At 58.2% G+C, this 15,668-nt stretch overlaps 1 protein-coding gene across 2 annotated transcripts; it reads right to left on the bottom strand.

Annotated features, from left to right (window-relative positions):
• Positions 1-436: 436 nt before the first annotated feature.
• On the bottom strand, positions 437-13,323 carry SH3BP1 (SH3 domain binding protein 1). Of its 2 annotated transcripts, none has more exons than XM_086402738.1 (18): positions 12,936-13,323; positions 11,817-11,859; positions 11,448-11,552; positions 10,230-10,306; positions 9,673-9,784; positions 9,499-9,575; positions 8,871-9,009; positions 8,295-8,363; positions 8,051-8,141; positions 7,524-7,669; positions 6,616-6,727; positions 5,935-6,016; positions 5,769-5,849; positions 5,098-5,214; positions 4,451-4,548; positions 3,972-4,137; positions 2,692-2,786; positions 437-1,291 (listed from the first exon to the last, which is right to left on the bottom strand). In XM_086402738.1, the coding sequence occupies exons 1-18, from the start codon at positions 12,992-12,994 to the stop codon at positions 879-881; spliced, it is 2,082 nt and encodes a 693-aa protein (XP_086258864.1). In that variant the 5' UTR covers positions 12,995-13,323; the 3' UTR covers positions 437-878. The 2 variants fall into 2 exon arrangements, with proteins under 2 accessions (XP_086258864.1, XP_086258865.1); XM_086402739.1 differs by having other exon boundaries at positions 7,524-7,632.
• Positions 13,324-15,668: the final 2,345 nt, after the last annotated feature.

The following is a 15,668-nucleotide window of genomic DNA, read 5'->3' as shown; positions in this document are numbered from 1 at the left end:
AGGTGGGGGAACACAGCGACGGCAGCCATCACTCACACTGCCCTTGCACACTTACTTCTGTGTGCAAGGGCAGTGCTTTGGTCTTTACAAGTGTCTCATTTCATCCTCACAACAACATTTCCGTGGTGAAAGCTGTTAAAGTGATTTCACATTTGAAGAAAAGGAAACTCCAATTGCTCAGGATGTGAGGGACAGACTCTGGAATCAAGCAGATGTGGGCCAGGTCCATGTCTCACTCGCCATGTGACCTTGGTCACTTTCTGAGTTTCAGTCTCCTCACCTGTAAGAGGTAATGGGATTTACTTCCCTGAAAGAGGATTAAATGGAACTCATGCATAGGAAAGTACAATGTGTAGCAAAGAGTAAGCGCTAAAAATGTTGGCTGTTACTATTTCAAATAAGACAAAAAAAAAAAAAAAAGGCAAAGAATAAGTAATTTTTTCCCCTTTTATCAAAGTGGCTTCTTTATTTCAAGGATAGAAAAGAAAACTATCATTTGGGTAGCTGCTCCAGTTTTGTCCAAAATAATTTATTTGCTAGCCTTACAAAAAAAAAAAAATGTTGGCAAGAGAAAAAAAAAAAGTCCTGTGGGAGCAGGCAAGCCTCTGCTTCCTTCTGGCAGCTCCCCTGGGATCCTGCCAGAGAGCAGAGAGGTGGCTGAGGGGCCCCTGAGGCCCAGGGTGATCCAAGAGGAAAAGGTCTGGAAGTGGAGGACTGTCCTGAGTCCTTCTTGCCGTGGGGGCCGACCCAGCGGGCACCAAGGCACTTTAGGCAAAGGCTGGAGGCTCCCGCCCCCTTGGGAGAGGTGAGGGCTGTGTCCTGGGAGGACGAGGCGGGAGGGAAGGGGTGCTGAGGGGTGTCGGGGAGGAGCTGTGGGCTCAGTTGGTCTCTGAGGCGAGGCTCCTGGGCCGGGCCTGAGGGGGGATGACTGGGGCAGTGGGGGCCCTGCCTGCAGCCTCAGGGCCCTCTCCCTCCTCAGTGGCCGCCCCCAGGTCCACACGTGTAGGTGAGCTCAGAGTGACTGGGCTGAGAGAGGCCAGACCTGGGGAGGCCGGGCTGGGGGAAGCTGGTGAGTGGCGGCTCTGACGCCGGGCAGGCTGGGGGGCGGTGGGAGGCAACGGGGGTGGCACCGTGGGGGCCCGGAGGCTGCTGCCAACCAGACGGCGGGGCAGAGCCCGAGGGGTCACAGGGCTGCCAGAGCCAGGGGGCGGCAGTGGTGCTGGAGGGGAGCTGCGGGTGCCGGAGACCTGGGGGGGCGGCATGGTGGGCCTGGCGGGTGCTGGGCGCTTGGCTGTGGAGGAAGGAAAGGGGTGGTTAGGTGTCTGTACTGCCTGGGGCAAATCCCCAAGCTTGATGCCACCGCAAGAACTTTTATCTGCTGTCCCTTCTGCTGGGAACAGGGTCCACACGGGCTGCTCACCATTCAGGCCTCTGTCCACATTTGTCCTCAGCTCGAGGGCCCCTCCCTGACCCGGCCCCAGTTACTGTCATATCTTCCAGTCATATTTTCTTCATGGGGGACTTCATGTTCTCTGAAGTCATCTTGTCAGTTTCAATTTTGCTCCCTTACTTCTTGTCTCCCTGACTAGAACGCAAACTAAGTGAGGCCATCTTCCGTCCAGCTGGCTGGCACAGCACATGGGTGGCACAGAGTAGGCACTCAATACATATTTCTTGAATAAAGAAATGCCACCTGTCCCACCGGCCAGCTGGGTCCTTCTCACCCCCCGCTCAGAAGCCCACTAGGGCTGCTCCACCTCGGAGTCGTCTGCACGGTCCAGCCTCACAAGGCAGCCGAGGGCCTGGGTGGGGCCAGGACAGCTGGGCTCTGCTCCAAGCTCTGCCTCCACCCACTGGGGGACTTGGCCCCTGGAGCCTCAGTTGCTTCATCGCTGAGATGGGGCGACAGCTTTGACTTCCCAGGGCTGCCGTGAGGATGAGCCCAGGTGACAGTCCTTTATCTTGTCCTCTGGTGAGCTAACATCCCATCTGTCCCCACCCCTTCCAGGAGAAGTAGCTAGACGCCCCCTCCTGTAAGAAGGTCCCTGTGCGACCTGCCAGCTCTGGCCGGTCCAGAGCTTCCTGCTCCATCCACTGCCATCCAGGTGGAAAACTCTAGCGCCTCCTGGGCTGGGCCTTTCAAGTGTCCTAGTCACCCTGGCAGATTCTCCACTTGAACCCTTGACCTTCTCACCTGCCTGACTTTAGGCCACTTCAACATGTAATTGTACCAAAGAGGCACAGAAGGAGACCACCTAACCACCACCACTGCCACCCCTTCATTCACTGTGCTTTGAAGACCCCACCTCCCTCTGTACTTCGTGATTCCGGGGCTTCCTGAGGGACTGGACTCCACTGCCCTCAACACTCACAGTCACTGACTTTTATGGAGCATTTACTGGGTGCTGAGTATGGGGCAGGCAGCCCTATTTAATTATCTAAATAGCTTCATGGTAGGTGCGGTTATTGTCCCATTACACAGAGGAAGAAGCTGAGGCACAGACAGGGGAAGTCGCCTGTCCAAGGTCACAGAGCTGGAATCTGATCCCAGAGTGTCAGGCAGCAAACCCAGGCCCTTAGCCCCCTGGATTCCATGCCTTCCCTGGGTGTCTGAAAACATGGGGCAGTATGGGATTATTGATCCCTCTCCCTGCCCACCCTCTGCCCCTTCTCCTCCCACGGCCAACTCACTCCTCCGAGCCGTCTCCTCTGCTGGGGCGGCTGCCTCCGGGGGGCTCCGACTGACCTTGGGGGAGGTTGGTCTGTGGGGTGCCTCGGACTCTGCCCTGCAAGGGAAGGAGAGGGTCAGGGTCAGCCATGGCATCTCCCAGAGGTCTCCAGGCATCCGGGGAGACTCCCAGCCAACAGGCTGAGTCTGGGTCCTCCTGGAGCTGTTCCCCACCACCTTGTGGCCGGGCCTGGGGTCTGACAAGACCCTCTAGCATTGGCCAGAGTTTGCGTCCACTGAGCCCTGGCTGCCGTGTGCTACTGTGAGTGTCCATGGTCCCCCACGTGGCCAGGATGGGGGCAGAAAGTCTCAGCTCTCAGCCTCCATGCGACCTGCTTTTAAAGTAATTAATTTGGCTGGGTCGGATCTTAGTTGTGGCACTCGGGGTCTTTCGTGGTGGTGCACAGACTCTCGAGTTGTGGCTCACAGGCTCAGTCTGTGGCATGTGGGATCTTAGTTCCCTGACCAGGGATTGAACCCATGTCCCATGCATTTCAAGGTGGGTTCTTAACCACTGGACTACTGGGGAAGTCCCAGCCTCCATGTGATCTTTATGGGATGTTTCGACCACTAGAAGCCACAGAGCGGATGAGAAGCAGAGGAGGAAGCCATGGCTCATTCCTGGCTCTGCTTTATTGGCTACTCCTTGGGGAGGCCCTTCCTGACCCCCACTTTCTTGATCCCTGTTCCCTACTCGACCACCCAGCCCTGTTCTTCTGTTCTTCATAGCACACATAACTGGCTGACATTATATTGGTGTTCTGGTTGATTCTGTCTCCCACCCTGTGGACTGTAAGCCCTAAGGGCAGCATGTGTCTGTCTTCTTCATCTAAGGAAATTCATGTTCTGGGCCCCAGCAGTCTATGATAACTGAACAACACCCACTAGCTAAGGAGACGGTATGGTACCACGCAGCCCTTCTTTCAGTTTAAAGGATCAAAGAGAAGGCTGGAAAGTACAGTATTTACAAATTCCAAAATGCTCAGTTCCCTAAATCTCCAGGGCCTGAATCAGTGCCTAGCACAGAGTAGGTGCTCAGTAAAGAGCTATAGAACACAGCAGGGAACATATCAGAAGCTGAGAAGAATATGCCTGAGTCCCACCCACTCCCAACTGGGAAATCTGGTATTTGGAGGAAAATATAATAAATTTCCTAAAATGCTCTTGGATGCCCTGAGAGATAGTGCCTCTGGCTGGGCATCTTGGGGCCAGGGAGGGGCCCTTCATACCTATCAGTCCTTACCTTTCCTTGGTAGCCACTGAGGCCGGGGCAGGGGCCAGACCGAGAGCCGGGACAGTGGCCGGGGTAGGTGTGGGAATCGATGGAAGCTCCTCAGAAGCCGGCGTGTTGCTGACCTTGTCCTGGGGGGCAGGTGCTGAGAACAGGCCCGACACGTTGAAGTTGATATCTGCAGACAGAGGGCGCAGGTATGAACTTTCAGAGCTTCCACCGGCCTCCCCGCCTCACCAGGTGTCAGGACCACTTTCCCTTTCTCCTGACGTTATCTAAGCTGTGTTTCACCTTCCCACTCCCAGGTGGGCCTCACGGCAATCCCACAAAGCAGGCACAATCATCCCCATTTTACAGATGAGAAACTGAGGCTAGAGGGGAGAAGCCATTTCCTCCAGGCCTCCTGGTGAGTTTGCGGGGCTACCAGGGACTGAAACTGAGTCTGGAGGGCACCAAGTTGGGTGGATCGTTCATAAAGACAGGAGTTTTACCTCCAGGAAAGAGGGTGTCAGTGTTCTGTATCAGAGCCTCGACCACGCCTACCACCTGGATGGATGAGACCGAGGCTGCGTCCAGCTGGGCCAGGTCCCTGGGACAAAAAGAGAGCCAAAGTGAGTCATCATTTAGCAAAGTCTAGTGACCCCAGCTCCCTGGGCCTGTGCTGGGTGCTGGGGACACAAGGATCAATCCTTCTGTCCTCCGTGGCCAGGTGAATTACAACCCCTCACATATCATCTCATTTTACAGTTTATAACACATTTCTCTATTTATTAGCTCATCAAATGCCCAAAGCAAAAATTCTCAATGTCTGTCTAGTTTCTCTCCAACTTACAAATAAAGAAATGAAGGTCCAGAGTGACTTTATAAGGTTCATCCCTGGAAGGTTGGAGGGGTGAGGCTGGAACCAGATTTCTGGCTCCTGCAACAGGCCACCAAGCATCCCATTAAAGCCGTTACCCAGAGTGTCTATCTTTGAAGCCCTGTGGGGTCCATGATCCCATGATCCTCATAGCAGCCTCGACAATAGAAGCTGCTCAACCCATTCCAAGGATGGAGAAACTGGGGCCCAGGGGGAAAATAAGCAGATGTTGAAATGGGGGGCAAGACTGCCACCTTCCCCTAACCCACAGACCCTCACCCGTCTTTCTCAGGGGGCCACAGCAGGTTGGGACCCAGGACAATGGCAATGTTGCTGGGTGTCATCTTGTTCACCTCCTGCTCCTCGGCCAGCTGCGCTAGGAACTTCATCAGATACCTGGGGGGTGGGAAGGAGGTTTGGACCAGCGGCCGGATATCTTAGGCCATGAATACCCATGGATGCCCCCAAGACCTGAGACCTTCCCAGCCCAGGGTTTCCAAAGAGCACCAAAGACACCACATGGGACATTTAAACATTTTTTTCACTAGTTACATTAGCTGACCTACTGAACGCCACCTCCATGGTGGGCACTAAGTTGCGAACCCCCCAGCCGCCCTACAGGACTGGGACTGTTATGTTCCATGTCTTCCACGTGAGGGCGCCAAGGCACAGAGAGTTAAATTGCTAGCTGGGGACCACAGAGTGGCAGAGGAGCGATCTAAAGCCACTGGGTGGAATGGCTTCAGGGTTCAAGCTATATATTCAGTTCAACGTCTAGTATTAGAAACACATGGCTAATACATCAAAGAGGTATTTTCAGAAATACTGCCTAGTACAAGGTGGGAGGACTCCAGCCCAGGGCCCTGAAGGGCCAGCTGGGCTTTGGCTGGGGAGGCCAGGGCAGAGGGGGTGGTGGGGGTGGTGGGGTGGGGGGTGGGCTGGGTGCTTACCTGAGGTTGCTGAGGTTCTCGTGGGGCAGACGGCTGCACACCTCCTGGAGGGCCTCCAGTCGGGCTCCCGGCTCCTTCAGGCTGGGGAGGAGGAAAGAACGGGTGAGCTGTCCTGGGCGGCCTATCTGCAGCCTAGTCCTCCCCAGCACATGCCCCTCATCCTCACCTGGCTGCCCTCATCCAATCGTCATAGAGGTCAAAGGTCATCAGGGGCTCTGGCAGCTCCCGCAGGTAGGACTTAAGGGCACCTGGAATGTTGGCAGGGAATTAGACTCAGCCACCAGGGCCGCCACCTTTACCCCCAGTGCCTGGCTCTCTCCATGTTAGGAACCTGTAGCTCTTGTTCATATTAACATGTTTAGGTGTCCAATACTTTGGCCACCTGATGCGGAGAACTGACTCATTTGAAAAGACCCTGATGCTGGGAAAGACTGAAGGCAGGAGAAGGGGACAACAGAGGATGAGATGGTTGGATGGCATCACCGACTCAATGGACATGAGTTTGAGTAAACTCCGGGAGTTGGCAATGGATAGGGAGGCCTGGCGTGCTGCAGTCTATGGGGTCACAGGAATCAGACATGACTGAGCGACTGAACTGAACTGAATCGTTTCTTTGGGTCACAAGCTGTTGAGAAAACGATGAAGACTAGTGATCTTGTCCCCAGAAAAACGTACACGTTTCGGGGGGCTGACAATGGACCCCATGTTCAGGACCCCTATGCCTCCTCAAGTGTCTTCTTGGCAGAGTATCAGGCCTTAAGCTAAACTACTGTGGGACCATTTCAGGCAGCTTCAGGCTAGGGCCCTGGGGGAAGGCCCTCCACCCAGGGCTCCTCGGTGCAGGTACCTGCCACAGCGTGGGGGTCAGAGCAGAACTCCTGCAGGCTGCGGGGGTCTGAGGCCATGGTCTGCTTGAGGCGCTTCAGCACTGATGCTCCGGCGGCCAGACGGAAGAGGCCCTGAGGGGCGAGAGGGGGCGAGTGGGGGTCACGGAGGGGTCAGGGTGGGGGCCATGGAGGGGTCAGGGTGGGGGAAGGACCCCCTGCCTGGGAGGCCCTGGCCCACTCATGAGCCCAGGGGAAGGGGGGCTTCGGGGCTGGTGGGCAGAGTGAATACCACCGTGTCCATGGCTCCTCTCGACTCTCAAGGTCTAGGATTCTGAGCAAAACGAGAAGCCTGGGAGGAGCTGGGAAAAGTCATGAGGAGACTGGAGTCTGGACAGGAGTGGAGGAGAGACAAGAGGCCCCGCAGGACTGTCCCGAAGCCTAGGTCTGTCTTTGAAGTGTGATCCACCTCCTAAAGGCCTGTCCTCAGGAAAGCAGCCGATGTGCTAGCAGGACCGAGGTGCACAGGATGGATGAGGGCAGCATGGGCCGTGCCTCACGTGGCTTCCGCAGCTTCTCCACCAACCTTCTCACCTGCCACTGGGCACACCTACCCACTGGCCTCTGTCTACCTCTTGCAAAATGGAGCTGATTTTGCAAGAGGTGAGGCTTGCAAAAATGGAGAGCTCCCTGCAAGGTTTCCTGGGGTAATGCAACGGAGCAAGGAGTACAAAGGGTTGATAGCACAGGGCCTGGTCCACGTGAGCATCACTAAGGGGGAGGTGGCATCAGTTCAACCGCAGGAGGCCACGCCTTCTCTTGGCACCTGGGCACTAATGGTGGGATTACACCCCAGCACAGGCATGGGTGGGAGGGGTGGGACTGGATGAGAGGCCCGTGCTCCTGCCCCACCTGCCCCAGCGAGCCCCACCTCTTCCTTCATGCCCTCAGAGAGCAGCATCATGACGCACGCCTCGATGGGCAGGGCGATGTCCCGGCCCAGCTCTCGCAGGTGGATTCCCAGAGGCACCCCATACACCCTGGAGAAGGGGGCGGCCGTCATCGAGGGGGAGGGGTCTGCAGGGACGAGACAGATCAGCGGCCCGGGGTCCTCCCACCTCTGAGCAGCCAGGTCAGGGGGCTTCCACCTCCCTCCTGACCACCCACAGGACACATCCTGAAACCATCCCACACATGTCTCCAATCCGCCCACCTCCACTGCCTCCACCCCAGCCCGGGCCTCCGTCACTTCCCTTCTGCCTCCTAACAGGTCTCCATCCTGCCCCTTAATTCTATCCTGCCTGCAGCTGCCAGAGCACTCTCTCCATCACAAATCTCATTGAGCCCTCCCCTGGACAGAACTCGTCCCGGGCTCCCCAGTGCCTTTCGGGATGGAGTGCAAGCTTCTTAACAGGCCCTGAGCAGGGTGGGGGACAGGGGTGGGGGTCAGGTCCCCACCTGTTTGGCTGTGGTTCTCCCTTAGCTCAGCCAGGGCTGTGTCCAGCGAGCTCAGAGACTTGCGATGGTAATCGGCCTGAATCTCCATGAGCTGTGGGGACAAGGGGGCACCCCCCGGGGGCGGAAAATGAGGGCAGTTGAGTCTCCCCCAGGGCCACAAACGCAGACCCTTCCCTCCCACCACCTCGCAGGGGACCTCAGTGGCCCCCGAGCTCCGGGTGGTGGAGCCTGCTCTTGGACTCACGTGGATGAAGTAGTTGGCATAGGTGTCCTCCTTAGTGGCAAAGTGGTACAGGTCGGCCAAGTACTCGTCCTTGGGGACAAACAGAGCAGGGCTTGCACCAGGGAGGCTGCGGCCTGCTGGGAGGCTTGGAGCGGGGAGAGGTCTGCCCAAGTGGTATGGGAGGGCCGCAGTCCACTCTGCTCTCACTCTGCCAGGGTTTGCTCCTGGGCCAGCCCACGGGAACCCCTCCAAGCTCTTGAGGGGCTCTTCTGTTCCTCTCCTCTGTGTCCACATATCCTCAACCCAGTGCTCTGTATCACTCACCACTCTTTCATTCACTCACCCTTCATTCATTCACTCAGCCGACACGCCAAGATTCTCCCCTCCCGCCCTCCTCCCCGTCCCTCCTGCCCAGGTGTTACGGGTATGATACAGACAGAAGCAGCTACCAGGTAACGGCTGAGTACACAGACCCCGGAGCCTGGCAGCCCGGATTCAAATCCTGGCTCGGCTGCTTCCTAGCCACGTGGCCTGTGCAGTGGGGACGGCGCCCACCCCCGCCACCCCTGCCCCCAGGAAGCCGCCAGTGCCCCTCACCTTGCACTGCTCCACCTTCCTCTTCAGCTCCTCCTCCTCCTCCTTCAGCGTCTCCACCTTGTTGGCTGTGGCGGTGTGGCTGCCCGGGCCACCGCCCAGGCCCTGACCGCTGCCGGAGTTCTTAGCTGCCTGACTGAGCCTGAGGATCGTCCCAAGGTGGGGTGGTCACTGTCCCCATGGCATGTCCAGAGCCAAGTGCCCCTCCATCGACCTGACCCCATAGGATTCTGGGGCTTGATAGACATAAATCCCAGGGTGGCACAGGTCTGGGGTCTCGGCTTGGCGTGGGCAGTGCTTTTGGGCGCTCCCCTGGTGGCGGGCTCGGTGATCCTAGCCATCCACCTCCAGAGTGGAGGGTGGGGGCCCTCCAGGGTTCTTGGAGGGTTGTTGATGGCTCTCCCAGGTTTTGGGGTTACCTCCAGCTGGCACAAGCATGTGCACAGAGGCCCCGTCGTATCCACCATTACCATAGGTCTTCCTAAGCCCCAGGTGTGTGCACAAGCACACACACTATACCCCTAAGAACCCTGCAGCATCCTCCTAGTGGGGCAGGGGTCTCGAAGCTCTGTGGCCACATCCATGGGCTGACCTAGGTGTGAACCACCCCCCTGGAGGCTGTGGCTCCCACCTGCTCTTGAGCGTGTTCCAGTCAGACACCAGCTTCTGCAGGCTTTTCTTGTGCTTGAGGATGGCTGGCAGCTCCTCCTGGGGGTAGGCATGGGTAGGAGGTGGGGGTGGGGGTCAGCGGGCTGCAGAGGTGGGGGCTGGGGGAGCTGGGGGCAGAAGGTGGGGGGGGGGTCACCTCGCTCAGCCGGTTGAGCGGTTGCAGTACATCCCTCTCCAGAGTCATCTCAAACTCGGCCAGGATGCGGGCCAGCTGGTTCTGAATGGCACAGCTCATCTCCAGGGCCTTCCTGTGGACATAGCACCCAGTGGGCCCGGGCTCCCACAGCCCCTCACCCCCTCTCTGGAGAGACTGAGGGCCTCCTCCCTCCCTATCACCTCCTGTCTCTTCTTTTTTCCAAAGTTCTTTTGACTATGTGCATGACAGGATCTTAGTTCTCAGACCAGGGATCGAACCCGCATCTCCTGCATGGGCAGTATGGAGTCTTAACTACTGGACTATCAGGGAAGTCCCAAGCTCCTGTCTGTTCTGTCTCTCCTTCATCTTCACCGAGCCCAATGCCCTCCCAGGCCTGGCTGCCCTCACTGACCTCTGGACACTGTTCCCAGCCCAGGCCTTCTTCCCAGCCTGGTCATCCTTCCACAGTGGGTGCCCTCTCTGATTGGGACCCTCTCCCAGCCCAGATCCCTCCTCGGCATCTCCAGGTGAAGGCTGAGGGCCCTGTCCATGCTCACCCCATGCTGGAATCGGGGTCCAACTCCTTAAAACTCTCGGCCATCGTGGTGGACAGAGCCATGAGGGGAAGCTTCTTCTGCAGGGAGGGGCAGGGGTGGCCATGAGCATGGGTGTGCACATCTGCCTGCTGGGCTTCCCTCAACCCTTCCCCACCCCACTGGTCTGAGCACATGGCCAGTCTCTTGGTGGTAGAACCCCAACAAGGCCTTGGGCTTGGACACGAGTGGCAGGAACCCAGGAGGGCCACGGTCACAGGTGAGAGTAGAAGCGAGATAAGACAAGGCACAGTGGAGGTGACATCTCGGCGTGACCATGCACAGAGCCCCGACCCATCCGAGGCCCCCTTGCCCTCTCCCAGAAGCCACTTGAATGGGCAGAAAGGAAAGACCATCACTGAATGGAACACTAAAAACAGGGTGCATGGAGCTTGCCTGAGGTCCGTGCACAGTTAGAGGGAGAGTGGGGAGCCAGGAAGACAGCCTTGGAGTAGACCCTTACCCCTGCCGCAGGGCCTCTGTAGCTGACCTAGCTTCTGAGGAATTCAAAACCCCCCGTGGCTCCCTATTGCTCTGGCCGTCCTGAACGGTTGTCTGATTATAAAACATGCCTCCCACGTCCCTAGCTAGTGTTGTGGAGAGCACCAGTTTAGGTCAGGGAGACCAGAATTCAAATTTCGGTTTTGCCACATACTAGCTGTGTGACCTTGAACGAGTCACTCTACCTCTCCATCTCCATTTCCTGCTGCAGACAGTGCTAATAAAGGCAGCCTCCTCCCACGGCTGTTGTCAGCATTCAATGAGGCAAGGCAGAGACATATCTTAGCAACAGACTAGCCGTAATCAGTCCATAAATACTGGCTGCAGATTAATACTAGTGAGTAACACAAAATCCAGTTCAAATGCCGCTTCCTTCAGGAAGCCCTCACAGGCTGCCGAGTTGAAAGCACCTGCTCTGGGTGCTAACTGGACAGAGATGTTCAGGTGGTCAGGGGCCTGGCTTTGGTGCAGAGGATTGGCGCTGAGGGGGCGGGGTCAAGAAGGGGAGGGGAAGAAATAGGACCTCATGAATGAGGGTCTGGAAGGGCCTTGGGACGGAGCAACCTCCACCCCCTTGGTGCCAGAGACTCAGACTAGCAGGGAGACCCCAGCCCCGACCTCACTGTCCCACTGGACCGAGATGTCCTGCCCAGGCCCCTCCTCCCTGGGATCCCCACTTACCACCCGTTTGTCCATGTCCGCCCCGCTCTGGCCCTGCAGACAGGCCTGCAGCCGTTTGTGGACATTGTGGGCTGCTCGCTTAGCTGGCTCCAGCCGCTGCTCCACCTGGGAGGGGGTCCCGGGGTTATAACCTATAACCTATCTATAGATCTATAATCTGTAGATCATGGGGGGTTGTCATCCCCCATGCCCCACTGCCCTCTCCTCCCCCAGAGCAGAAACTATCTTTCTCTCGCTACTCCTGGGGACCCCATGGCCAACAGCGTGGGAATGACTCAACTCAGGGCCCCCACTGGCATCCCCGCCCGGGCCTCCACGGACAGCCTGTACGGACCTGCCCTGCCACCCGCTGCCGGCCCAGGCACGTACCTGCTGCAGGTCCTCACCCAGGAACTCTGCAGTCTCCGGGGTGCTGTGGCGGGGAGAGAGCTTCTGCTGAGCAGGACCAAGTTAGGAAACCCCCTGCCTCCTCCTGCTGCCCCTCCCCAGTCAGGGCACCTGAACCCCAGTTCCTCCCAATGCCCCTCCCAGTCAGGCCGCCCTGGGTGGCCCGCCCGCTCAATCCCAGTCGGAACACATTCCGTGGGGGCGGGAATGGGATACTGGGCCTTTTCCTCCTCCACCCAGGGCTGTGTCCTGAGACAGGGCGGACGAAACTGAAGTGGTGACTTCAGGAGTCTCTGTCTTCTGCTGACCCAGGGAAAGGAGGGTTGAGCTGGCCCCAAGAACGGGAAGTGTGCAAGCTCAGACTCCCAAGCTGCTGGTCACACAGGATTCTGGACTGTGGTGGCCGGCAGGGGCCCAGGACATGGGTGGACACTGAGGCTCAGAGAAAGGTGGTCTAGCTGCCCACGCTTGCATAGGTGGGGGTCTGTGGACACCTAGACCCCTTCCCTGGGCCCAGCGCAGGGGTAAGAGGAGAGAAGGCAGGCTCCGGGAGCTCCCTACATTTCCGGCCTCCACCCCACCAGCCCAGAGGTTTGTGGACTTGGGGATGTTTCCACCTGAGGCTACGAAAAGCAGAAGCAAGACAGAGAAGCAGGAGGCCTTGGGGCTGGCGGTGGCAGGAAGAGGTGAGGGGCACGACAAGGGCAAGCCCCTCCTTTCATCGCTGCCTGGACCCCGTGTCTTCTGCTCCCCCCGAAGTCTGGGTCCCTAAGCGACCATCACCTCCCCCAGGCAACCAGGGATGGTTAACACCCCCATTGTACAGAGGGGACAAGTGAGGTGGGGGAGGACCATCCACTCGGGGGCTCCTAGAGACAGAGAAGGCCCAATATCCTTGATCCTCCACCCACCCTCCAATGAGAGCTGGGGGTTCCCCTGCCCCAAAGGCCAGGGCCTGCTCCTCCTGCTTTGGAGGTGGGGGTGGCTTTCCGGGGAAGGAGGAGAGGTGGCCAGTCTTAAGGTGGCTGTCCAGCTGTCCTTGGCCTCCCCAGGGTCCTGCCAGGGTGAGGATGGGGCTGGGAGGAAGGAGTTGACACTCACCGTCCCAGGCTGCCCGTGTGGGCCAGCTGCCGCATGCGATGCAGCTGCCTCTTCATCATCTTGGGGGCAGGCTGGAGGCCGCGGGGTCACGGTGGGGGTCGAGGGCCGGGCAGCCCCCGGCCCAGCCTGCCTCGGCCCGCGGCGCCTCTCTCGCCCCGGATGGGTGGGCGGCGCTCCTCGCTTCCTGGGCCAGCCGCGCTCTCGCTGCGGCTCGCTCTCTCCTCCCCCGCTGGCGACTCCGCCCCCGGCCCCCAGGTCACTCCTCTCTCCCAAGTTTGTTTTCTCGCTCTTTTCGCGTCTTCCGGGCCCCTGCAGCCCCCGCCTCGCCCTGCGCCGGTGCCGGCGAGTGTGGGTCCGCCGGCCGTCCGGCGATTCACAGGTTGTGTGCGCGGCCCCTCCTCCCCGCTCCGCCCCGCCCAGCCCCGGTGGCGGGAAGCAGGTAAGCCCGTTCCAGCCACAGCGCCTGCCCGGCTTGGCTTCCTGGGTTCCTGCCCCACCCACTGGCCTGCGGGCCAAGGTATAAATAACCTCAGCACCCTCTTAAAGGAGACACAGGCTTCCATACTTAGGAGTCAGAGGCCAAGAACAGGTCCATCCGGGCTTCCCAGAAGGATGCTGTCCTGCCCCTCATTTCCCAAAGGACCCCCTGGCCACCTGGAGCCAAAGGTCAGCCTCCTCGGCCCTGCTGGAAGATGATTGGCTGGCTGCTTTGGCGTCCTGGGCCACCTGGCTGCCAGTGTGCCTTGGGACAAGTCCCTGGAACTCTGGCCTCACTGCCTCTAAAGGCCTGTGGGCAGCTGTCCCGACCCTGCCCACCTGGAAGAGTGGACGAGATACCCCTGCCTGCTCCTGTAGCACTCGTTTCTGCTCGCATCACCCCTTTCATGGGGGTACTCACCTTCCTTCAGCCATGGCAGACCTTCCCAGAGCAGCTCCCTACCACCCTGCTCTCTTCCGGCCTCACATGGAGTTTTCTCCATCTATGAAGTCCCTTCACTGGGAGGACTTCCTTAGTCCCTGCCCTAACTTCTTGTGAGGCAGTGATGTGGCTGATGCTCTGACCTCCCCAAACTCAGTAGTAGTTATTTCTTTGAGCCTCCACCCAAAACAGACTTGGACATATAGTAGATGCTCCATGCGTGCGTGCTCAGTCACTTTTCAGTCGTGTCCAACTGTTTGCAACCCAATGGACTGTAGCCCACCAGGCTCCTCTGTCCATGAGATTCTCCAGGCAAGAATACTGGAGTGGGTTGCCGTGTCCTTCTCCAGGGAGATGCTCCATAACTGCTAGTAAACTCAAGATGAGAGTCTTTGGGAAACAGTAGGCTCTCCTTCGGAGAAGGCAATGGCAACCCACTCCAGTACTCTTGCCTGGAAAATCCCATGAACAGAGGAGCCTGGTAGGCTACAGTCCATGGGGTCACTAAGAGTCGGACATGACTGAGCGACTTCACTTTCACTTTTCACTTTCATGCATTGGAGGAGGAAATGGCAACCCACTCCAATGTTCTTGCCTGGAGAATCCCAGGGACGGGAGAGCCTGATGGGCTGCTGTCTATGGGGTCGCACAGGGTCAGACACGACTGAAGCGACTTAGCAGCAGTAGCAGCAGGCTCTCCTTACTCTGAACCTCTGCACCCCTTGGGCATCAGGAGCTCCGAGGGTGGGGGGCGGGGGGGCCTGAGATAGAGTCCTGGTTCACTCACTGCTCTTTGCCTCGTTAGAGCTCCAGTTCACTTTGAGGGTTACTCGAGAACCTACTGCTGTGTATGAGTCGGCAGACTGGGGACTTCTAGAGTAGAGCCTCCGATTTGGACATCTTAACACATTCCCAGTGCCCAGCATGGGCCCTGGCACACAGTGGGCGTGCGCTGGACACTGGCTGCCCCTCCACTCTTCGAAGGGAGAGCAGGCAGGCCCTAGCGGGGTGTGGAGGGGCTGCAAAGGGAAGCTGAATGTGGAATCCTGGCCAGAAGTTGGGAGGTTGTTGGATCAAAGGCTCAGGCCAGGATGACGGGATCAATCCCAGGCTAGGTTTCCTTGCCCACTTCCCTTCTCCCAGCTGGAAGGCCCCCCAGGAGGGGATTCTTGAGGAAGGCGGGGCTTGATGAATGCCTTGATGGAAAGAGACATCAGGGTCCAACGTAGACTTGGCTTCTTAAGATGTGGGGCTGCTTTTTGCAATGTCTGGGTTCTAGTTCTAGCCTCTCCACCTTCGCCACTGGACTTCATGGTGACTCAGTTTCCCCTGTCTCTGCAATTGTCGCAACCAGCTGTGTGCAGAATTAGGAAACAGAAGACTCCTGAGGCAGCAACGTGACACCAGGTGCCACTGTCCTGGCATCTGGGAAATTTCCAGGCTACGTGGGGTCCCCACCCTGTTCCAGCCTTGCCTTTGGCCCAGACCATACTGGCCTGGACTTGATCACTTCCCCAGCTGTTCTGAAGGGCCTTGAGGGCAAGTCCTGGCTTGTACCTCTGTCCTTCCTAGTTTTGCCTGAGCCTGAGCCCCCAGCTCCAGCTTAAGGAGGGTTCAGTCCATGTGGACTGTAGCAGCAGCTGCTGTGGAGACAACTGAGCCACATAATCAGGCCACCTGAACTCTGGGCCGCCCCTCTGGGCTTCAGACTTCCCTCCAACCAAACCCAAGAGCCTTTGCAGGAAGGGCACCTGGCTCCTCTGTGTCCAGCCTGGGTGGCACTGCCATACCTTTTAGCTGGGTAAGGGGTATAT

Source organism: Bos grunniens, chromosome 5, assembly GCF_055505025.1.
Source record: "Bos grunniens cultivar Pamir isolate PY7600 chromosome 5, Bosgru_T2T1.0, whole genome shotgun sequence".
Taxonomy (NCBI): Eukaryota; Metazoa; Chordata; class Mammalia; order Artiodactyla; family Bovidae; genus Bos; species Bos grunniens.
This window is presented reverse-complemented; position numbering and strand designations above follow the sequence as displayed.